General features: G+C 37.9%; 1 protein-coding gene across 1 annotated transcript in view; it reads left to right on the forward strand.

The window, feature by feature from the left end:
* The window catches only part of LOC122555843 (solute carrier family 25 member 36-A), a 74108-nt gene extending 53833 nt beyond the window's left edge, over positions 1–20275 (forward strand). Inside the window, exons 5-7 of the mRNA XM_043702039.2 lie at positions 10263–10329; positions 13352–13641; positions 14453–20275. Coding sequence (XP_043557974.1) covers positions 10263–10329; positions 13352–13641; positions 14453–14646 — 551 coding nt within the window. The 3' untranslated portion in view covers positions 14647–20275. The remainder of the gene's footprint in view (positions 1–10262; positions 10330–13351; positions 13642–14452) is intronic.
* The last annotated feature ends 4580 nt before the right edge of the window (positions 20276–24855 follow it).

Genomic DNA, 24855 nt, shown 5'->3' on the forward strand with positions numbered 1-24855 from the left:
TTCCTGTGTTGAGGATTTGCCTTCAGGTCGTACAGTTATTACCCCCCTCCGCTTCCAGAAACCATAAACATGGGTTCGTTGATATATTCACATGGGGTTCACATTGCTATTTATGTTTTAACAAAATTATGAGGAAGACAGAAGCAAATGTGGGGAAAAAAAACTGTTTTCAGCTTGTTCATTGATTGTGAAATAATAGTCCAGAAACATTAGGGATCATGTATGAAAATCGACAAGAGTAGGTGGTTTATTTGAGTTTTATTTGGGTTTGGAAAAACTGAAAAAGGAAGGTCAAGAGATGTTTCTGCAATTTCAGATTAAGTTTCAGAAGGAAAATGCTAACCTTGTCACTTGTTGGGATGTTAAGTATCATCTTTATTGTTGCTGGTTTCTTTCTCTATTTGTGTATGCAGATTATTGTATTCTGATTCATTTTATAACTTGGAAGGAAGTACTTCAGTGGTATTTCTGTTTGAATGATTAGGATGTGGCTACTGTACATGCTTGAGGTAGTAGCTATTAAATTTTGACATGAATGAATACATTACTGGTTTAATTAACTGATTTTCAAGCATAAGTGTTTTGATTTAGCATGTCACAACAAGTCAGAAATCCAAGGTAAAGGGCTCTGAACTTTATATTGTCCTGGGGGGCAAAGTAATCTAAAATGAAAGATAGAAAACATGATTGAAATACATGACAGTAGATAAAGCATGATCGTTACTGGATGTTACTGCAATGCACAAAAGCACCTTATTTCAGTCAAGTGCACATCATTAATAAATAACTGGAGTGAGATCCCATTTGCAAAATTTCTCAAATACAATTCTCATATATAATGAGACTTTTGAAAACTAGAATTGCAAACCTGCCTGAATAAATAGCTTACTTTTGTTGACTTTTCCTCTCCTAAGATGTTTGTGTCAATCTAGGCCTGATAAAAGGCCGAGGTAAAAGAATCAGAAAGAGAACATACAAGTTCAAAGTTAAATGTTTTTCTCCCAAGATTTTCAAACTGTATATTTATTTAAATATATAATATAGAATATAATCAGATTTTGCACAAGGGAAGATAGAGAAAGAATATTTTATCATAAATGGTGAGTTTGACAACTCAAGAATTGCAAGTGAATATTATGTACGTTTTGAGTGTATCTTTACCTTTGGGTTTTTTTTCCACTACTTGGGTTTTATTTTTGTCTGCCACTCTCCAACCCAATTTCAACTTGATTTTTCTCTCTGCAAAAGATGCTGACTTGAATAATGAGACAGTTCCAGTCCATTGGTGCTGTATCTAAACTCTTTAGATTGAGAATGACTTTCTTTTTCAATCAAATGTTGAATGCAGCAGTGACTAAACAGTACACAATTGAAGAACCTGCAATATGTGGGGCAGGTGAAATTTGATTATATCCTTTGAATGTCAGAAGGCCATTCATTTGCATGAACGTTCTGTCGGCCTGACATCACAAACATCCCTCTGAACACCTTTCGATCAGCGACCACCACTAGACAATACTGAAATGGGACACTGTTCTGCATTCCATTCACCCATCACCACTCCCTGTCTAGGAGCAGTAAGGACATTGATATTTAATAATCTAGCACATAATTAAGGAAATCCAACTCTGATTAAATCGGTAACTTCTTGTGTTTATTTGGCTCACTACCAAATTATTTTTCTTTTAAGTTTTTTTATGGGAAGTGGTTGTCTGGCAAGACTGACTTTTTTTTGTCATGAAGTAGTATGAGCTACTGTCTTAAACCACTGCAGTCCATGTAGAGGTGGGGAGTTATAGGATCTTGCACCAGCAATGATGAAAGAATGATAAATGTACTTGCAAGTTAGTATGGTGTGTAAGTTCAAAGGCATCTTTGGAGTTTTCTATCTGACTGCTTCCCTTCATCTTCAAATGGTTATGAGTTTGGGAGGTGCTGTCAATGACATCTTAAAGTACTGCTGTGCGCCTTCTCGATGGTGTGCACTGCAGCCAAACTATGAAATGACTCAATAGTTAAGTTGGTGAGTCAATTGCTTGTCCTTGGTGTTGCAGGAATTGCACTTATCCAAGTAAAAGCGAAGTATTCCATTGCACCCTTTGCTATTTACGGAGCACAAGTTGAAGGCTTCAGGGAGTCAAGACAATCACAGCAGCCTTTGCCCTTGTTCTCATAGCTACAATATATGTGACTGTTACTGTTAAGTTTCTGGTTAGTCGTGAACCCTGGGATGTGATAGTTGTAATGCTGTTGAATGTCTCAAGATGTTTTGTTAAGCTTTCTTGCTAGAAATGGTCTTTGCCTGTCATCTCTATCATGCAAATGTTATTGTGACATAATAGTCAAAGACTGACTCTTGTTCTGGTGAGTGTGGCCTGCTTGTTACAGCATCACACCTTATCAGGTCCTTTCAAGGACTTGTGGGTCTTAATACGAACACCTCTTAAACTCCAATGGACACAGGCCCAGCTTGTCCAAACATTCCTTTATAAGAATGGAAAGCTGTTTGCAATGCCTTTCCACAGGATGCATTCTTTGCTTATTGTATATGTTACTGAGTCTCACTTAAACATGGAGACGTGATTTGGAAATCTGCAGATGACAAAAGGCAACCAGGAAGTTGAAGTGATATCAGTGGTTGGGCAAAAGAGTGACAAATGGAATTCCATCTGGAGAAGCAAGGTGGCAATTTGGACAGGGCAAATAATGCTCGGGAACAGGCTGTAAATGGAGGTTATTGGGAGTGATTGAGGAGATTTTGAAGTACTGCTCCTTGAAGATGACAAAACTGATAAATAAGGTGGTAAAGAAAGTTTATGGAATGCTTTCATTCATTGGATAAGGTTTAGAACACCAAAGTGGAGATGTAAGGTTGGACCTATATAAATGTTGTTACACCAAAGCTGGAATTTTGTGTAGCTCTGATCACTGCTTCACAGGGAGCTAGAGAAGATTGACCAGAATCTCGCCAAGGTTTGACATTTGCAGTGATGAAAGATTTGGTAGATTTTAATTGCTTTGCTTGGAACAGAGAACGCTGAGGAGTGACTTAACGGAGATGTGCAAAAATACGAGGACCCGAGATTGAATAGCTAAGAAAGACCTGTATCCAGTGGAGAAGTCCATATCCTGGGACTGCAAATTTCAAGTGATTGGTAGAAAGATTAGACGGGACACCGAGAGATTGGTGAATATCTGGAATTTGCTTGGTTTAGTGATGGAAGCAGAAACCCTGCAGCTGCAGATTTAGGAGCCCTCAAAATGAGTGAAGGTAACAGCAATTCAATGTTAGAGACCAGCTGCTGGAAGGTGGGATTAGAGAAGATGGCTAGTTTACACATTTTTTTTTTCTTTTGGCTTGTGCAAACGCAATAGGCTGAAAAGTCTCATTCTGTGTGGTACCTTTTTCTAAGGATCTTGTGAAAATACTCACCATCCTAGATATCAATTGTGTGAAACTTTGCAACTGTTTTTAATGCATTTACATCCTTCTTTTCACAAGAGACCAAAACTCTAAATTTCCAAATGTTGTCTCCTCAGTGCCCTGCACAACTTAAGTAAAACTTATTTACTTGGACCACTATAGTGGTATTACAACATGGAAAGAGGCCATTTAGCTCAGTACTTAGTCTATAGCCTTGTAAGCTATGTCTTTTCGTCTGAATGTTGTAATATTTCCTGTTTCCATCATCCTTTTCGGGCGGGAAGTTCCAAAATACCACCACCCTCTGAGTGTAAAAATTTCTACTCCAATCCTCTCTAACCTTGTATTCCTTACCTATAAATCTGTGTTTTTTTTTATAATTTACCCCTCTACTTGTAGGCAGAGTTTATTATCATCAACCCTATCTATGCCTCTTCATATTCCTTGTAGACTTTAATCAGGTATTCTTCTCTCTCCCCACCCACCCCCACTTCTGTGTTCCAAGAAATAAACATAGTCTTCCTTCATAGTTGAAATATTCCAAACCGCATAACCTCCTGATGAATCTCCTCTGCATGCTCTTCTTGACTATCACAACCTTCCTATAACTTAGTGACCATGTCTGCATATGTACTTTAGCTTCTAAAGTGAGAATGTGCCTTGATTTATGATCTCAGGAAATGCATGAAAATGCTTGATTTGTGGACTGAAAGTTTACTGTGTCCTGAAGTTTTTGATCATTTAATGCATTTCACTTCTCTAGTCTTAAAAAGTCAATGAAAAACTGCAGCATAAACTTTCCAAAAAGAGAGAATCATGAGATCTAATTACATGTGGTCAGCGTAACAGGATCGAACTCTTTTTTTCATAAATTGTATCCATTTGAACTTGGAATGCACATGTCAGAAATATAGGTGTATTCTTTGAGTAGCATGCAGAAGCTCACTGAATAACTACTTTTGCTGCTAATGCTCACGATGAACCATAGCTGACTTAAGATATGAATGAAAAGTGTTTCTTACAGTCAGCATACAATTCTCATTTTAGATTTTGTACTATCTCGGAATAGCATTTCCTAGTACAAAATTATGTAAGATGTAATTGAGTTGCCCAAAGTGGACCAATTGTTAGTAATCCATTCTTTTGACCATGTGAAAGATTAGAAGCTGGAACTGACACTGCAGTGAGTAGTTTGAATCTTTTGAACATGCTGCAGGTAATTAAATTTTTGAGGTATATTATTTGTCTTCGAACCAATTAATTCACTAAAATTGGCAAACTTAAAACATTTCTTCAAGTGATTGCATGAAATTTAATAAATAGTAATTCTTACTGACCAACAGCTGAGCCAAGGTTACTCAGCACAAACCATGCAAGACGACATTTCATCCTCATTGATTTTATCCCATCGTATTTACAATAGTCAGAACGTAGTCATTTGTGTTCGAGAGAATTATCTAATGTGGCTTATAATCTGAGCATTGTGGTATTTGTTCTCCTTCTAATGGTTGCTTTGTTTTAGTGAATGCATTTCATTTTTGCTGGGAATGGACAGATTCACCCACAAAATATTTTTTTTGAAAAAAAACCAATTTTGATCATTACAATATTAGGAGATTGAGAGAACAAATGTTGAGTTTTTTTTAATAAAGAAATGAAAATGTTCGAGTAGTTAACCAAATTGTTATATGTTCATATGACCATATCCAAATAAATTGGTTGTATTTTTGCAAATATATTTTACAGTAAAACAATCTGTCTTGTAGAGATTTATTCATATAGCAGTATTGATCACTTGGTTTGGAAAGTCTTAATTTGCTTGGCAATGTCTTGCACAAGCAAGAAAGATATTCCAAGTTTATAGGTTTTTGCAGAAAATCCTAGTTTTTCAAATGGCTGCTTGGTAAACTCTTCTAGAAATTAAAAATGTAAGACTTAAGGCTCCTGATGTACACTATTTATTGATTTCTGTGCATATTTGCTACACTTAAGACAAGGTTAGCATTTTTATTTGTTCATAAGTGATGTTCCATCATTCTGTATAACAGTGTTTTACTGACAGTAAATTTTGTAAGTGTTCCATTAATAGTATTTTGTGGTCTAAGCCATGCTGCAAATAGCAAAACTTCAGTACACCAATGTTTAAGGATAAACTTTTTCACTATCACCTTTCTTGGCCCTGTTTTTAATTCACAGTTGTTCAAGAGGGGGGAAAATATCTCAACTTGAGTGAGACTTGCAATTAATTATTTGAGTTCTACCAAAAGGTACAGTATTGCAAGTTCATCTGATAAGGTCACCTTCTTGTTGTGATACAGAAAGCCTGTGTCTATTTTAGACATATAGTGTACATTTCTCCCAAGCAAAGTGTGAAATCCTGTCATCCCATGCTACACACCAGGTCACTTCCTATCATCAGTGTAAGCAGAAATAACTGCTAGCTTTAACTGAGTGTTGAATTGAGCACTGATTGGAGCCTATTATGTAATGTGTATCAGTACTATTTAACAGTTTGTTATTCCAGATTAGAGATACAATTTTGGAAAAAAAAAGCACAATGCATTTTTTAAATTTCATGTCTAGTCTGTATGTAAGCACTTGCTGTGTTTATTTTAGTGACATGCAATAGAACATGCAATATGTTAACCTTCCGATTCGGAGATAAATTCTGGAGGTCATATCTCAATGTCTGCTTGTCTTGGGAAATTCAGAAGAAATAATTCTCGGAATTTCATAAACCCAATTAGACTAATGCTATTTTTGGTGAGGAGACCCATCACTTTACCTTGGATGTAACCATGGTCCATCACCAATAGGAGTAAATTTCTTAACTAGCTTTTCACTCTGAAATCAGTAACTCTCCAAGGTTCTTAACCATGTTCTCAAACACACCCACTTGCTCTGTCTCTCACTTTGCATTCTTTTCGAATCATTACATACTAATGCTCCATAATGAGCAGCTAAGAATGGGTAACAAATGCTGACCTTCACCCGTAACACCTACATCACCAGTTCATCTCTCTCTCTGTTTAACCTCCGTGCCAAACACCTGGCTATGACTATAATCGCATTTAAAATGCACCACACTATAGATAGTGACAGAGTGACAAGGTTCTTACCCAACTGAAAAAATGTTACTTCTAGCCATGTTGGTGGCAGGGGTCCAGCATGGTCATTGGGATGTAAAATTAAAACTACTGCTACTTGTTGCCCAAATAATATCAGGAATTTAAAAGTGGAATTAACAGCCTGACAATAATTTGCTGTATGATTAATTTAGGAGGAATTAGTTAGTTGGGTTGTCTTTCTTGCAAAATTGAAAATGAACACCAAAGACTTCCACGTCATTCAGATTACAATTGGAACTTTTGTATGTTAATGCAAAGAAACACTTTTTTTCTCTAATGTAACTTAAATGTAGATGTCTTGAGATTTTGAGCTAATTTCTACATTGTAATGTATGATTAGCTTATACACATTTATACATCATTTTCCTTTGAAGTTAAGAATTGTTTGTGAATTTAATTAGCACAAATCTATCACTTCCTGTGTATTTCATCCTCATTTGAGTTGCTTTTTATTCTTAATTTTCCCATGAGTGACTAACAGTTGTGTGTCTGGTGCCACCAAATGGTTCATGTGTCTTCTAATTTTTCCTCCCTATCGAGGGATGTTAATTTGAGCTGGTTCAGTTGTCTGCCCTTCGAACAGCGATGAGCAAGTATGCATAAACTTGGATACAGTGCTCAGTTCTTAATTCAGTATCTTTGCAGAGTGTTTTTGCCTGGTGAGCTGTTAGAGCTCTCAAACTTTAAAAGTAAAATTTATGAAATGAAATTCAGTTTTCCAAGTTCTTGAAAATAGAATTTACATTGAGCTAGTTTTTTTCTGACTTTTATTTCTGTTACATCCAACCATATTCAGTTATTCAATGCACAAAGTAAATGATGGACTTCAGTGGCGTCTGCAATTGATAAAATGTCTCTTTCTAGTTAAGCTTTACTCTAAAGCTTATTTTCTATCTATGGGAAAATTCTTCTAAAAAGGCTCTTTCAGTCCCCCTGTTATTCCTATCACAGTCAAAATTGTGGCGCTGGAAAAGCATAGCAGGTCAGGCAGCATCCGAGGAGCAGGAGAGTTTGTTTCGAGCATAAGCTCTTCATCAGGAATGTGGTCAGGGCCCCGGGGTGCTGAGAGATAAATGGGAGAAGGTGGAGCTGGGGGGGAGGTAGTTAGGAATGTGATAAATAGATGAAGGTGGGGGTTAGCAGACAAGGGGGGGGAAGAGGCGTAGTGGTAGTTTGGCAGACTGACCTGTATGCCGCTAAATCCAGGTGCCAACTCAAAGACACCACCTCCTGCCTCCCTACTCTCTCACCTCGCATCACCAAACTATCATTTCCCAGATCATCCACAACCGTATCACATAAAAGAATCTCCTTCCACAGCCTCCAACCTCAGTCCAGGGACCCCGCACTGTCCGGTTCTTCCTCTTCCCCAAAAGTCACAAACCTGACTGTCCCCATCAATCTATCATCTCTACCTGCTGTTGCCCCACTGAACTCCTCTCCTCATACCTTCATCCTGACCTGTTCCCTTTGGTCCAGGATCTGCCCACATATGTTTGGGATTCTGCCCATGCCCTCTATAATCTCTGATTTTCGGTTCCCCGGCTCCCAATGCCTCATCTTTACTATGGACATCCAGTTCCTATACACTTCCATCAGCCACGACAAAGGCCTCCAAGCCCTTTGTTTCTTCCTCTCCCATTTGACCCAACCAGTACCCTTCCCCTGTCACGCTCATTCAATTGGCTGGACTGGTCCTCACCCTCAACAATTTCTCCTTTGAATCCTCCCACTTCCTTCAGGCTAGAGGGGTAGCCCTGCATGGGCCCCAGCTATGCCTGCCTCTTTGTCGAGTCTATGGAACAGTTCATCTTCCGTAGCTGCACTGGCACCATTCCCCACCTTTTCTTCTGCTACATCGATGACTGACTGTATCGGTGCCACCTCGTGCTCCCATGAGGAGGTTGAACAGTTCATCAACTTCACAAACATCTTCCACCCTGATCAAGTTCACCTGGACCATCTCAGACACCTCTTTCCCCTTCCTGGACCTCTGCATCTCCATTTCTGGTGACTGACTCAGCATGGACATCTACTTCAAACCCACCTGCACCCACAGTTACCTGAACTACACTTTCTCCCACTACCCTCTTCTGTAACAATGCTATCCCTTATTCCCAATTGCTCTGCATCTGTCCCCAGGAGGAGCAATTCTACTCAAGAACATCCCAGGTGGTCTCCTACTTCAAGGACTGCAATTTCCCCTCCCATGTGGTCAACAGTGGCCTCCAGCACATCATCTCCACTTCCTGCACCTCCACCATTAAACCCCACCCCTCCAACTGCAACAAGGATAGAACCCCTGGTCCTCACCTTCCACCCTACCAACCTCCAGTTATAACGCATCATCCTCCACCATTTCTGCCACCTAGAGTCAGACGCCACCACCTAAGATATATTTCTCTCCCCAGCCCTATCGAGCATTCTGCAGGGACCATTCCTTTCACGACTCCCTCGTTAAGTCCATGTCCCCTACCACCCACCCTCCACTCCCAGCACCTTCTCTTGATACCGCAAGTAATGTAAAATCTGAGCCCACATCTCCTCTTCTCTCCTCTTCTCTTTCCTTCCCCTCCGCCTTCCATCCAAAGCCCCAAAGGACACTTCCACATCCAATAGAGTTTCCTGCACATCCAAACCCTTCATCTGTATCTGTTGCTCTCAATGTGGTCTCCTCTACATTTGGGGAGTCAGGGCGCCAACATGCGGAACGTTTCAAACATGCCTGGGACGCATACAGCAAACAACCCCACCGCCCTGTGCCCGACCACTTCAACTCCCCCTCCCAATCTGCCAAGGACATGCAAGTCCTGGGTTGCCTCTACTGCCAAATCCTAGCTACTCAACAACCGGAGGAAGAACACTTCATCTTCTGTCTTGGAACCCTCCACTCTCGCACACAATTTTTCCAGTTTCCTCATCTCCCCTCCCCTCACTTAGCCCAGATCCAACCGTCCAACTTGACACTGTTCTATCTGTCCATCTTCCTTCCCACTTATCACCATCACCACTCACCTTCATTTGCCTGTCACATTCCTGACAACCTTCCACCAAGGTAAAAACAATGACTGCAGATGCTGGAAACCAGATTCTGGATCAGTGGTGCTGGAAGAGCACAGCAATTCAGGCAGCATCCAAGGAGCTTCTTAACCTTCCACCAACTCCATTCCCCCTTCTATTTATCTCCCAGCTGCCTTGGCCCCTCCCAAATTCCTGATGACCTTATGCTTGAAACGCTGACTCTCATGCTCCTTGGACGCTGCCTGACCTGTGCTTTTCCAGTGCCACACAGCATCTGGAGTCTTCACTTTTTCTCTCCAATTCCCATCATGGGTATCCATTTAGACCACCACTACACTGTGCCTGTCCAACCTCCACCCCCACCCCACCCCTGAATGAGTCACTCTCTAGCTCTTGGGGCTATTCCTTCTAATTTGGGAGAAGAATAGAATTTATCTAAAAGAGAACTTCTACCTATGTATGCATATCTTTGTTGAACCATAATTTAAAAACAAAATGTGATCATTAACTGGGACTGGGGAGGGGGGGGAGAAGAGAATTGACTTTTTGAAAAGAAAACAACACCAATTTCCTAAATTGACGACGTGTATTCTACATACAATGTTTAAATGTTACTTGAGCAGATTTTTATAACGTTGTTGAGTTCAGTGTTCATAGTCCTGGTGTTAGTGTTTGTTATTTCTTCCTAGGCTTTACCGCTATTACAGCCACCAATCCAATCTGGCTAATAAAAACACGCTTGCAACTGGAAGCACGGTAAATAAGACTTTACTTTGGTTAACAATGTTCTTTTTATCTTTATTGGACAAAGGAAGAGTGAGAGATTGGGAAAGGCCAACTGTAGCAAAATTCAAATGGAGCTGGGGAATGTGAATTGGGAGCAGCTGTTCAAGGGTAAATCCACATTTTATATGTGGGATGCTTTGAAAAAGAGGTTGATTAGAATGCAGGACAGACATGTACCTGTGAAACGAGGGACAGAAATGATAAGATTAGGGAACTGTGGATGTCATGTGAAATTGAGACGAGCTAAGAGGAAAAAGGAAGCATACATTAGGTCTAGGTGACTGAAACCGAAGCTTTGGAAGAATATCTGGAAAGTACGGCCAATCTGAAACGAGAAATTAAGAGGGCTAATAGTTGTCATGAAATATCTTTAGCAAACATGGATAAGGAAAATCCCAAAGCCTTTTATTCATCTATAAGGAGCAAGAGGGAACTAGAGAAAGGGTTGGTTCACTCAAGGACAAAGGAGGGACGTTATGCGTGGAGTCAGAAAATGGGTGAGATTCTTAACGAGTACTTTGTGTCAGTATTCACTGAGGAGAGGAACATGATGGATGTTGAGGATACGGATAGATGTCTGATTACTCGAGGTCAAGTCGGCATAATAAGGAGGATGTGTTGGGTATTCTAAAAGGCATTAAGGTGGGCAAATCCCTAGGTCCAGATGGAATCTATTCCAGGTTACTGAGGGAAGGGAGAGAGGAAATAGCTAGGGCCTTAAATATGTTTGTAGCATCCTTGAACACAGGTGAGATCCTGGAGGACTGGATGATTGCGAATGTTGGCCCCTTGTTTAAGAAGGGTAACAAGAATAATCCAGGTAATTATAGACCGGTGAGCCTGACATCAGTAGTATGGAAGTTGCTGGAGAAGCTCAAGGGATAGGGTCTATTTATACTTGGAAGAAAATGGGCTTATTAGTAATAGGCATCATGGTTTTGTACAGGGAAGGTCATGACCTACCAACTTAGTAGAATTCTTTGAGGAATTGAAAAAGTTGATTGAGAGAAGGGCTGCAGATGTCATATACATGGACTTCTGTATTTCATAAGGTTCCCCATGGTAGGCTGATGGAGAAAGTGAAGTCAAGTGGTGTCCAGGGTGTACTCACTAGATGAATAGAGAACTGCCTGGGCAACAGAAGACAGTAGTAGTGGAAGGGAATTTCTCAAAATGGAGAACTCTGACCAGTGGTGTTCCACAGGGATCCGTGCTAGGACTGCTGCTGTTTGTGATAAACATAAATGATCTGGAGGAAGGTTTAGGTGGTCTGATTAGCAAGTTTGCAGATGACACTAAGGTTGGCAGAGTAGCAGATAGTGAAGGGGACTGTCAGAATGCAGCAGAATCTAGATAAGTTGGAGAGTTGGGTGGAGAAATGGCAGATGGAGTTCAATCTGGAAAAATGCAAGGTGATGCATTTTGGACGATCCAAATCAAGAGCAAACTATCCAGTAAATCGAAAAGCCCTGGGGAAAATTTATGTACAGAGAGATCTGGGTGTTCAGGTCCATCGTACCCTGAAGGTAGTAACGCAGGTTAGTAATGTGGTCAGGAAGGCATACAAGCATGCTTTCCTTCTCTGACTGGGTATTGAGTACAAGAGTTGGCAGGTCATGTTACAGTTGTATAGGGCTTTGGTTTTGCCACATTTGGAATACAGTGTACAGTTCTGGTCGCCACATTACCAAAAGGATGTGGTTGCTTTGGAGAGGGTGCAGTGGAGTTTTACCAGGATGTTGTCTGGTATGGAGGGCACTAGCTATGAAGAAAGGTCACATGGATTAGGATTATTTTCATTCAAAAGACAGGTTGAGAGAGGGCCTGATTTGAGGCTGACAAAATCATGATGGGTATGGACAAGGGGGATAGCAAGAAGCTTTTTTCCCCCAGAGTGGGGTCTTGATTACTCGGGGTCGTGTGTTCAAGATGAGAGGGGAGATAGGTGTGGAAAGTTCTTTATGCAGACGGTGGTGGGTGCCTGGAACGTGTTATCAGTGGAGATGGTCGAGGCAGGGACGATAGTGTCATTTGAGATGTATCTAGATGGATAAATGAATGGGCAGGGAATAGAGGGATACAGATCCTTGGAAAATAGGTGACAGGTTTCGATAGAGGATCTGGATCAGCACAGGCTTGGAGGGTCAAAGGGCCTGATCCTGTTCTGTAATCTTTGTTCCACGACATACATTTTCATTCAAATTAACATTTTAACTCTCTGAAAAGGAATACAAATGTCTGAAGTGACATTAAAAAGCACTTTGGCATGCAAAAATTGGTAGAAGCCTTCAACACTCATCCATAAATTACAATTCATTCTCGATGAATTGCTATATTTTTAAGTGAGATTGATGTGCCTTTGGTAACAAAAGCTAGTTTTTTTTTGAGATGGGGGAAAGAGTGGAATATGTCAGTGTCACAGGTCAGCAATGATTTTGTTACATGGTGAAACAGGTTTGAAGAGCGAAATAGCCTGTTTTTATTCCTATAACCTTATCTATCCAATTTATATAGTACTGGAACTTGTTCTTTTATTTTTGTAGTAATTTTGAATTTGCATATTTTGGTACAGACTCTCAACATATTACTTAGAGTATTATTGTTCTTTGGCCTTTTTTCCACTGTCTTGTTTTTGAGTATTTTGCCATCCTGCCTCACCACCGCACCAACCCTTGATTGTTCTTAACTTCCTCCTGCCTTGACACTATCCCAGGTTTGCTACCCTTTGTTCCCTCTTTCAGCAAAAGTGTTTTTTTTTCTTTAATACGGGGGCAATCCTCTTGAAGCATTTATCTTAATTGAAAAGCAGCTTGAGCTGTATGCTTTCACTGTTAAACAGATGGTAACTATTATGACATTTGGAAAGGATTGATCACTTTGCCAAGAACTATAATTCTGTAGTCCTATAATTCTATTTCTGTTGGACAGTTCAGAAGATATTGAGGAAAAAGATGTTTAAATTGACTTGTTATTTTGTCTATTTCCTTTGTAGGAACAGAGGTGAAAGGCGAATGAATGCTTTTGAATGTGTGCGAAGAGTATATCAGTCTGATGGTATCAGAGGCTTCTACAGAGGAATGTCTGCTTCCTATGCTGGCATCTCTGAGACTGTGATTCATTTTGTAATTTATGAAAGTATAAAGCAAAAACTGTTGCAATCAAAGGCTTCTTCAAACATGGATCCTGAAGAAGATTCTGTAAAATACGCTTCGGACTTTATTGCTCTCATGCTGGCTGCTGCGACATCTAAATCATGTGCCACCAGTATAGCATATCCTCACGGTTAGTATGTTTTTTGTGCATCTGTTTTTTTTTGTTTTATTTAATATAGGGTAAACCTAGAGTAGGTTTTCAATCAACAAGTTGATCAGTGATTCCTCACTGCTTCTTTATCCTTCCCATTGTCTTACTAACCCCTCGTTCCTCCTTTTGTCTAATTTGTGGGCATATCTTAGATTTGTGAAAATAATTTCTGCCTGGGTATGAAGCCATACCTTTGCTCTTACTGGGAAAACCAGTTTTTCCAGTTGAATGTATGGAGAAAAAATTACAGGTCCACAAGTTATACAATACTGTAAGTTGTGTAGTATTAAATGAAGTACTAAATATTAACTATGATAAACCACATCAGCCCTAAACTGTGGACCACTGGGAGATCCCCTCAGATGGTTCTGTTGAGAAAGTAAGAAATAATATTCTTAAGAGTCAGTAACCTGGATATAAAGTTAGTCATTGGCTTTATTTTTGTCGTGAATCAGATCACCCACCTTTCTTTCTTTTTCTGTCTTCCTTTCTGTCTTTCTTTTTCTGTCTGTCTTATGCTTTTCAACACTGCTTGGACCCATTATTCAGAACTAATGCAATATTCTGTAAATTGCATCTACAGATGTGTAGCCAAACAGGGATTAGAAATGTGTTGCGGGAAAGTGGGGACATATGGTCTTAGCAAATGAAATGAATTGAGTGAATTTCTAGCAGACTGAAATTAAAGCTGCAAACATCCCAGAGGAAATGAGACTGAATAATGGCACAATTAGGATTCTTGTGTTTTTAACCATGAATTGATTATTTTAAATTTCTTCTTTTTACACAGAGGTCATAAGAACTAGGCTACGAGAAGAAGGAACAAAATACAGATCATTTTTTCAAACATTCTCATTAGTAATAACTGAAGAAGGTTACAGATCCCTCTATCGAGGTCTTATCACTCATCTGGTCAGACAGATTCCAAACACTGCTATAATGATGGCCACCTATGAGCTTGTAGTTTACCTGCTTGAAGGATAATGGAAATGCTCTTTCAATGTAATAACATGGAAGACCAAAGGATTTGACTGGACCAGAAAGCCCCAAATAGATTTTTAACACTGAGAAGTACGAGTCAGTTATGAAGATTAAATTTGGTGTGAAATCTCAATATCTGGTTGCTGAAGAAAATCTGCTCCCATTCAGAGGCTGGCATTCATCACCATGGCAATGATTTAGAAAGACAGAATTACTTCACTTGGCAGGGAACAGTTGAACGATCTAAATTTCACATTATCTTAGGATACCATATTTCATTATTCCATCAATGTTATTTTTTCCATAAATCTTTAAAGTTTAATGGTTTGACTGAATAACATTTTAAGTGTACGAAAACAATTCTTTACAACTCCCCCCCCCCCCCCCAAAAAACTTACCTGACACAATGGTGGTGTGGGGGAATGGAATCTTCCCTTGTTACCATGCACTTGTTTGCTGTTTTATTGGAACCAGTTGAGATCCTAACTCATAATGTTTACAGCAACCATTTTGATGATGAGAAAAATGAAAACAAATTTTTGGTTCAAAGTTGAGATTATGGTGCGAGGGTTTATGTTATAATTCTTGAATGAAATTTAAAATGCGTCACTTCCAATCAGATTCCAAGCATGCAAACCCCTCTCAGCAGAAAGATTGTGGTCTTGTAATTTCACTGATGAAAACAGATTGCCATATTACATTGCCATGAAGCAGTTATTTCAATACCGGACTGTACAGACATCTGATGATTAAACACTTTTAGACATGGTTTATTCGGCTTCAAAAATCTGGTAATGAATGTAAAGCAAGATAATGTAAAATTGATTTTGTTTAGTGTTCCCTTTAAAATGTTGTACCAACTTTTTGTGGCATAAATGTAGGCTGCATTGCTTGAAAAACCAAAATTTACTGTAAAAATGAATGCATTATAAAGTAATCAGTCCACAGTTACCTGCAAAACAAACTGATGCTACAGATGGGCCAGTTTGGCGAAAAACATTTATAATGCTCCAGTTTATGTTACAAATATGACAAAAATTCTTTGAGCACTTTGTGGCCTTTTCTGCCTTGTGAATCTTTTGTTCTGATGGTTTCAGTTCATAAATCATTGAAATGGTTTTAACAGAAAATCTTACACAAGTCATCTGCTTAGACTAGCATAGCATCTATTAAGTGCTGTACATTGTGCAGTATAAACAGCTTCTTGACCTGTACTGTCGATAATATGTATCTTTGGATTTTTAGTACAGCAAACAATTTTCTGCAAACTACATTTTTCCATTTATTGAAACTTCTTTTAACAAGATGTTTCTTGTTTAATTTTACAATCTCATTTTGCCTTCATTCATATCATGGATGTGAACCCTAAGAGACCTTAAGATCTCCATATTTTGACAGAGTACAGATTTCTTTATCTAAACCTTTTATGGATAAACTGGTTCTGTTGAGCTGCAGAAAGAAACTAAGTAAAGCATTAAGAACTGATAATTCATGCACTGTGTACAGATAAAAATGAAGTACCTGAAGGAGGTGTCACGCAACTTACAACTAAATGAAATTATTTTTCAATACAGCTAATGGAATTGTGGGTGCATTTGGCAAGTTATACTGAATCAGAATAGCTTTGTGAAAGAAGTTACAGCAAAGTATGGTATGATTTTTATAGTTTAGTCATCTGCACCAATTTACAAGTGTGAATCTATTTTAATATTAACCATCCCAAATCTCAAACGCACAAGACTTGTTCAGCTGTAATACCTAGGACGTTTTAATTTTTTAAAAATTTAATGGTTAATTCTCATTACCGAGTATGTGGTATCCTGGAAGAATCTAGTTGTGCATTTGGTCTGGGATTGTGCAGCTTCCACTTTGTTTCTTGTTATTATTAATTTTGCAACAGTAACATTTTCACATCCTACTATACATTTAAGGTAAACATGCCAAATTGGCATAAACTGTTACCTTGCAACGATATTGCTGTTCAATTCCAGTCCAAAAGTGTGCTTGATCGTTTTGCATCCTGCATCCTTGGATGTAAGTAATGTATGTACATACTCTGTACAAGATCATTAATTCTAAGTTCTTTATGTGCTTTGGATGCTTTGACATTGCAAAGGATTAAAACAATATTAGCAAAAGCTTTTGCAAATTCATTAGTATGCATTAAATATGGTAGTTCCGCATGCTTCTAAATACAGTGTTGTGCCACAATATCATTTGACCAGCTAGAGAGAATCTGTTGATGAATTTCCACTCACCTGCTTCTCATTCAGTGCTATTTCAGATGTACCAATATTTGTACATTGACTTTAAGGAAGTGATATAGCTTATATATGCCTACTTGACTGAGACTTGCTCATGCGTTTTAATGTCTGTGATTATACCCATTTTTTGTATAGAATCTGAATACCTCTCTGTTTTAATAGAGCTCAGACTGAGTAAAAAATGTTGTTTGTTGGTCCAAAACCTATTTGGGTTTCAGTTCATTGGATTTTAAAAATACATTTGCTTTTTTTGAAATAATTAACATATTCAAGATCCTCTTGAATGATATGGCAATACCAAATGAGTTCTGGTAGAGTAAGGAATAAGCAATCCTATTTCCTCAATTAATTTGAGGAAGATAAAACTATATTTTAAAGGTCCACTGATTTTAAATGTAATGTTCAGATGCAGTTCTTTGTCTAAAAGTTTATCTGGCCTCACAGATTATGAAAGAAATGGTGCTGTTTTGTGTTCATATCAACAACTGATAATGAACATAACCTGGTGAGAGAAAGCTGCTCTAGTAAAGTGACTAAAAGAGATGGGATAGAAGCAAGTTGATAATTAGTTCTTTTGCCCATATCGTTTGGGGTTATTCTGACAGGTTTTTTTTTCTTCCTGGGGATAAAAAACAGTTAATAGACCTGACCAATATTACATCAGACTGAACCTATCCTTCCTTCCACCAAAAACTCCTTAGTTGAAGTGGGTTAATCATTGATGCTTTCTGCACCTTACCCAAGCGACCATTCTGAATATTTTATGTATGGTCAGTGAGTAAATGTATTGATGGTTCATGGAACTATGCCATTGCAGCTAAATTCTGTCTTATCCAATATCTTAATAGGTTTGAAGGGGATTAATAGTAAGGATTCTGCATGATTTTGTAATTCTGTCACAGGATAGATCTAATCACTGAGCTGAGTTAACAGGAGAATTCAAAATGAGATCATACTGTCTGTTCTATGTCGTAGCACACACTATTGTCTATTTACTCTGTTGATCACCCAATAATAAGTGATTCAGAAATTATATTCTTATTAAATTACTGACAGTTTCTTCCCTTTTTTCATATAGGCATACAAGAATAGGTATAACACTAACTAAATTCATAAGTCCTCAGTAAATAGTTGAGGGTTTTAAAAGAAAAGTATCCTTCAATTTAATCTGATTTTTCTGTTCTCAACTTCAATATTGGATTTTTTTTACTACCCTTTATCAACTTGAGGGTATTGTCATATTGTTTTTCTTCCTGTTTTGAAATGTAATCACTATTTTATGATCATCTCATTATACTTCCCAAACTGCTGTTTCCAGGCATCTGAATTTCTAACACTGAATGCTTTTAAATATTTTGTGTACAGTATTAATAGTCCACCTATTTTCAGCTCCTCGTACTTGCAACTTGTAAATGTTGATTTGTAGCTTATTTACTCAAAAACTCTCATTGGTAGACATACTGGCAAAGCATAGGACACTTCAGTGCACATACTGATCAAAAATTGTAAAAGGTTGATTTTATTTAAATATTATCAATCTGCTAATCATATTATGGCCTTTTGTGCAAAGTAAGTTATGATTGAGAAACAACCAATTGTTGTAGTGACTAATAAATTTATAAAGATTATTAACCTTCAAGAAAACATTGTCATAAAACATGACTTAGTCTCAGTGCTCTTTTCAGTAAACTAATGCTGAAACTAGCCAAATATTTTATCTTTAGTACCACTATGTTCAAATAACTAATGAAAATGAGAGAATATAGGTGGTGTTACAAACCTCTATAGCTTTACCATTAGAGAACTGGTTTATTCAGTTAAATGGTGATCATCATTTGAATTTGTCTTGCTAATCGCATTTCAATGCTTTTCCCTTGCAAGCTCTTTGCAAGACAATTAAAACTGAAACCCGGGCAGAAGTTAATTGTTCCGTTACAGGAGAAGTAAGAATTATTTTACGCTGCTGCACTCAACTATGTTTCTTGTAAGCTACTCAAGGCAGAGCAATGACACTGGATAAATACAAAATATTGGTCATGCTTCAGTGACACTGAAGTGAAAGATGTGAAAGCTTGGGTCGATTTGAAGGGAGGATTATCATTCTTGTGCATGTTTGGCAAGGAAGGAGGAAGCTCAGAAGCTTGTGGGTCCTGTATTTCACTGTCAAACACATAATGTGTATAAGCAAGTGCATGTATAATTTGCTTCACGTTTTTTTTATCTTTGAAAGCTCAGGCTTTACATGTTTTTTTTATTTTCAGTAGAATAGCATAACTTAATCAAGATTTTGACTGTGAATTTTATTTAGGAAACGATTGGCTTGTTTACAGTTACATTTTCCCACCAAGGTTTCTATGCTTGACATACTTCTGGATGGTTGTATAGTTACTTAAACTGCATTAAACAAATGATATTTGATCATGTGGTTGTGCTGTTAATTTTAAGGTTAAATACTTTTGGCTCTATTGCAGGAAAAGATTATTTAGCGCTTGCTTACCTTATGTGGAACAAATGCAGTTTTCATTTAAAGCAGCCGACTCTAAGGTGACAATTCTGTGATATGGATCTTCATGTTTGTGTCCAGTAGCTGGGAAGTGTGGTAAATTGTTTTTTTTTGTTTTAAACACATTAAATGTTGCACATTAGAAGACTTCAGAACCCTTAACTCAAGCCAGTTGAAGGTACACCTACAGGGTGCCCTTAATTTAGTTGTATTTCACCATTTGACACTTACCAACTCTCCATTCAATGTCTAATCCTTCTGTTTTTTTCCCCCCTTTTATTACTTAAAATGATGAAACTAAATATTTGGAGCAGTTTCCACCAATGGATAGAATTTTCTCATGACTGATGTATATGTAAATCCTAAAATGTTAAAATATCAGTGTCAATCAGACTTCCTCCCCTTTCCTACCACGCTACCCCACTACAACCATTACATATTTCTCACGTAAAAGAGGTACAATGTGAGTACTTAGATATAATCTGCTTTTCTGAAGTAACAGTATTTTATAATGGAAAAGGTGAATTTTATGTCTCAATATTTCTAGCTTTTTACAATTAAAATGAATTATCTCAGCCTGAAATTCTTTGATTCTGAAGCAAATGAATAATCTATAACTATATGCAAGTATTGCATATAGTTATCTGTCAAGCAGTAACTCATATTTGGCACATCACCTGTGAAATGTAGGAATTCATGAACACAATGTAACATGAAGAGTTTATTACTAATTTTAGATCATGGATTTGGCACACTAATTGACTCTCTCAACTTTTTATTTGCCTATATAGTCTTAGCAGTTACTATTTTGTGCATATTTGTGTATGTTGTGAAATGTCAATAAAGTTGAGAATCAATGCTTCAACTGATTTGTTTAATTTGTGAGGGGTGTAATTTTAGCATCCAAGCTAAGGACTTTCACAAGTGTTCCCAGTTTTACAGATTCACAAAAACAAGTATGTGTGGCCAAAGAAGGGTGAATAATGCTAAGTGAATTACAAATTAAATGTCAGCTATGACATGCAAAATCTGAATATTAAATGTGAACAAATTGCCAAAACTAGACATTCTTTGGTGTTCTTGGGTTTCAAAACTCAAACAAGCCCTTTGAAAGATATTGTCAAATGTCAGTATAAATGCTGTATGCGATTTTGGTTCTTTTCAAGATGCACCTTCATAGAGAGCATTTCACTGTGACATCAGGGGGAGACAAGTTTAGATTGTTAAAGAGATTGCTCTCCGTGGAACATTTTGTTTTAGGATTACTCTGTTCACCTTTTGAGATCTCAAATTACTAACAATATCTTTATTCTCTGTTTTTCCACACCCACCCCTAGGTCCTGGCAGCAGTATGGAAAAGAAGCACTGGCTGTGTACTCCCAAGTCCAATACACTTTAAGGAGAAAGTGAGGACTGCAGATGCTGGAGACCAGAGTTGAAAAGTGTGGTGCTGGAAAAACACAGCAGGCCAGGCAGCATCCAAGGAGCAGGAGAATCAACATTTCGGGCATAAGCTCTTCTTGCATATGCCCGAAATGTCGATTCTCCTGCTTCTCAGATGCTGTCTGGCCTGCTGTGTTTTTTCAGCACCAGTACACTTTAACCCAAAGCTACAGTTTGATCCTGGATTCACCCAAAATTTCATTTGCTTTAAATATTTATGGAAGCAGTTGCTTTAATTTGAGATTTTTAAAAGTTAGTAGACACCGATATTTTCTCAACAGAATAATTGCCATTCCCAAATCTAAGTGCTTGTATCTTTGGACATGGAAATCTTCCAGGGCAGCAAAGAGGTAGGAATTAATCAGTTTGGGATTACTGATTTTGCTATGTCTTCACTGGCCCTTGCTACTCATTGCTTAGCATGTTTCAAAACCATACAAATCAACAGGACTCAACTGAATCTTGAGAGCCAGATGAATACACATGAGATACTGAGGAGAGCTGTTAGCTTTGAAAACAGATCAGTTACTGATGACTTCACTCAAGGTGGGAAAATAACTATCTTATAAAATATCATACCTTTCTGTTGACAGTATTTCCTCTAATTTTGTAATATAAAAGCTCCAATCGCACTAATGAGTGGTAAATTTGGTCAACAGATGTGACAAAACATGCAAATATTTGTTAAATATGTGAAATTGATGTATTTTGCCTAAATTATACCAAATGAGATTGATTTATATCGTAAAATCATAGCAAAATTTGTTTCAAAGATAACTGGTTACTCTCTCATTGTAATTTTGGATAGTGTAAAATTAGTCCTTATTATTGGAGTCATTGGGTGGCGCCTTCCTCAAAGCACACTCCCACATCACTTCGTGTGACACTTGCAAACTTGGAATCGTTGCATTAGATTAAAATAATTGTTAAATATTGCAGCCAGCCAGCCAAACCCACCAAGTGTTGGACATTGTACTACCCTTGTAACAGTTTCCTGATGAAAGGCTTGTGCCCAAAACATCTTCACCTCAGATGCTGCCTCACCTTTTGTGCTTTTCCAGTGCCACACTTTTCACCTCTGATCTCCAGCATCTGCAGTCCTCACTTTCTCCTAACAGTCTACCTTGCCAATGTCAGGTGAGAATGAGTTGTACTGTGTACAACTGTCACCATTTATCCTTTTAAAACTGAACATTGCTTCTATTTACTTTTCAACTTACTAGCTATATCCAGATGAAGAATAAACAAAACAATTATGTTCTTAAAGAACCAATTGAATATTGACAAAATAAGTTTGTAATAACAATGTCTCCATAGTGTTACTATAACATTGGGGTGCTGTCTGACTGGAAAGAGGTGCAGTGATGATCTAGTCTAAGGGGTCACCACACATTTGGTGAGGGGAGAGGTTGAGAAGGCGAATCCCTCAGCTGTTGCAGGAATTGAACCCATGCTGTTGGTGCTACTTTGCATTGTAAACCATCCATCCCAAATGAACTAATCTGATAACCAAGTTATGCTGAAATGTTAACTGTCATTTCATTAATACTTCAGTTCTTAGGAACATTTCAATTCTATTTTGAATGAAAGCTCGGAAAAGTTTGTTTTGATCATATGTTCATTTTTTTTACTATGCACCCTGTCATGGATTTCTTAGGTTAAATGCCATTGTTAATGTTATTGTCTGATTGCTGCCCTGTATATTAGCTCATGTAACATTTACCTCAAAGAATCAGATGTGTTTCTTGAAGTTTACTAACAATACTGGCTAGTTACATCACTATCATAGGCTTAAACATGGTCCGATCTCTGTCTGTTGATTGTACTGGATATTAGATACTATAATGACTTCAGTTCATAGCCCAGATCTGGCTTGATAGATCATATTTTGTTTTGGTTTTAACTAATTGGTCTTTTACTATATATATTTCACAAGTGTACAGATCTGGAAATGTTATTGTAATAATGGAAATGTTTCTTAATAAAAGAAGTAACTATAAAATGGAATAAACCAAACCCAAGTATGTTTTGAAGATTTTAAACATTAAAGGTCTGTTCCAATTAGTATTGAAACACTCCTTTATAAATTATAGTACCCAAAAAAAATTACTGATTGCAGTATGCACTCTGGAATCCCTGTCTCAAACACTTCAATAGATTTAAGTCACTTCTAACTTTAAATTATAGACTGAAACTGCAAGTAGCATCTTACTGGAGCTATTATACAGGTAACCATAAGTATTCTCAACTTTACATAATCTCTTCAGAGCTTTTTTATCCCAACATTTTCTGGTCTAGTACTCCCACTAACACTTTTTATTCTGAACTAAGTTAGTTTCAATGTATCTTCGTTTCAGGAGTGCTGGTCAATGCACGTATCTTCTTTGAAGAACGACAAGACTGCACAAAGCTCAGATTTTATTTAGCTTTACTTTTTGACTTTTTTTTTAAAGAGTCTCCTGACCTTTATAAGGTAGAGCTTATTTAACTTGTTTAATTATGAAACCACCCTACTAATGTACACAAAAACAGATTAATGCTAGGCCTCAAAAATCTAAACACCATGGCTACAAAAACACCTTGTTAACTTCAGGTGTAAAGAAAACCCACATTACTAACAAAAACCAAAACCCACACTTGCAACATATTAAAAAAAATCATTGTCCTCTGATATAAATAGAAACTAAGAGCAGCAGTGGGCCAATCAGCACTTCGGGTCAGCTCAGCATTCTGCTCCTCTGTCTCAGTGCCATATTCTGACTTTCTCTCCTTTCCCTTAGATACATTTTTAGATCTGAAAAGTACTAATCTTTGAATATATTCAATGACTTGGCCTCCACAGCCTTCTGAAGTAGAAAATTCTATAGGTTGATGACCTTTTTGGTGGTGGGGATGGGTGGGGGTTTCTTTACCTCTGTCCTCATTAGCTTACCCCATATATTGAGTCTGTGACCACAGTTCAGGACTCCCCAACCATGGAAAACATCCCCAGTGCATTTAGTCTATCTGTCACTCTTAGAACTTTATTAATTTCATCAGGTCTAATGGTTCAAAGTTGAATGAATCTGTTGTCAGGGCACAGTCCCGCCATCCCAGGTGTTGGCTTAATGAACTTCCACTGCATTCACTCTATGGCAAATATAGCCTTTCTTAGGCAGGGAAGGCAGAAATCTATAATATTCTCACCAAGGCCCTGTGTAACTGAAGTAAGACATCTCCAGTCTTCGTATATCACATAGTTGACTTAACAACACTATGCTGATTCCATTCTATCAAAAGGGGAAGTGAAGAGGAAGAGTGTACCTTTTCATATGAAAAGACATCACAACATGTGACCATGACTTAGATAAACACTGTTCTACCTGTTCTGGAGTGTGTGCAATAACGTCACCTAATTTTCCATGGTATTTTAAAAGCCAAATGTACCAGAATAGGGATAAAGTGCCCAGTATTACACAGATGTGTAAAGTTTCTTGTTTTCAGTTGTCATGGAAGGCTGGAGTGAGAAGTAAAAGTGTATGTGGTTTTTGTGTTTGGCAGTTTAGGATCGGAGGGCCTTAATAGTGATTTAAAATTCCTAAAGCTCAAAAGAACTGACAAATTGGAACTGGGTTTTGCAACCATGAGGAGCCAAGATCTGGCACTTGATGCAAGCAATTAGTCTTAACTGTTGCAGAAAAGTGGATAATAGGAATGCTCTGGATGTAATTTATCTGGACTTCTGGAAGGTGTTTGATAAGGTGCTGCACAAAAGATAAATTCACAAGATTGGATGATATGGGATTGCGGGTAGTTTATTAGCCTGGATAGATGACTGACTAATAGGATAAATGTTTTTTTTCTAGAGGGCAAGGTGTAACTAGTGAGGTGCCACAGGGTTTGGTTCGTGGACCCCAGCTATTTACAATCTACATTAACGATTTGGATACAGGGATAGAAGGCTCGATAGCCAGATTTTCAGACAACACAAAAATAGGCAGGATGGTAAATTGCAACAAGGAG

Source organism: Chiloscyllium plagiosum, unplaced genomic scaffold (genome assembly GCF_037043375.1).
Source record: "Chiloscyllium plagiosum isolate Xiang-an unplaced genomic scaffold, Cpla_swu_hap1 HiC_scaffold_13, whole genome shotgun sequence".
Classification (NCBI taxonomy): domain Eukaryota; kingdom Metazoa; phylum Chordata; class Chondrichthyes; order Orectolobiformes; family Hemiscylliidae; genus Chiloscyllium; species Chiloscyllium plagiosum.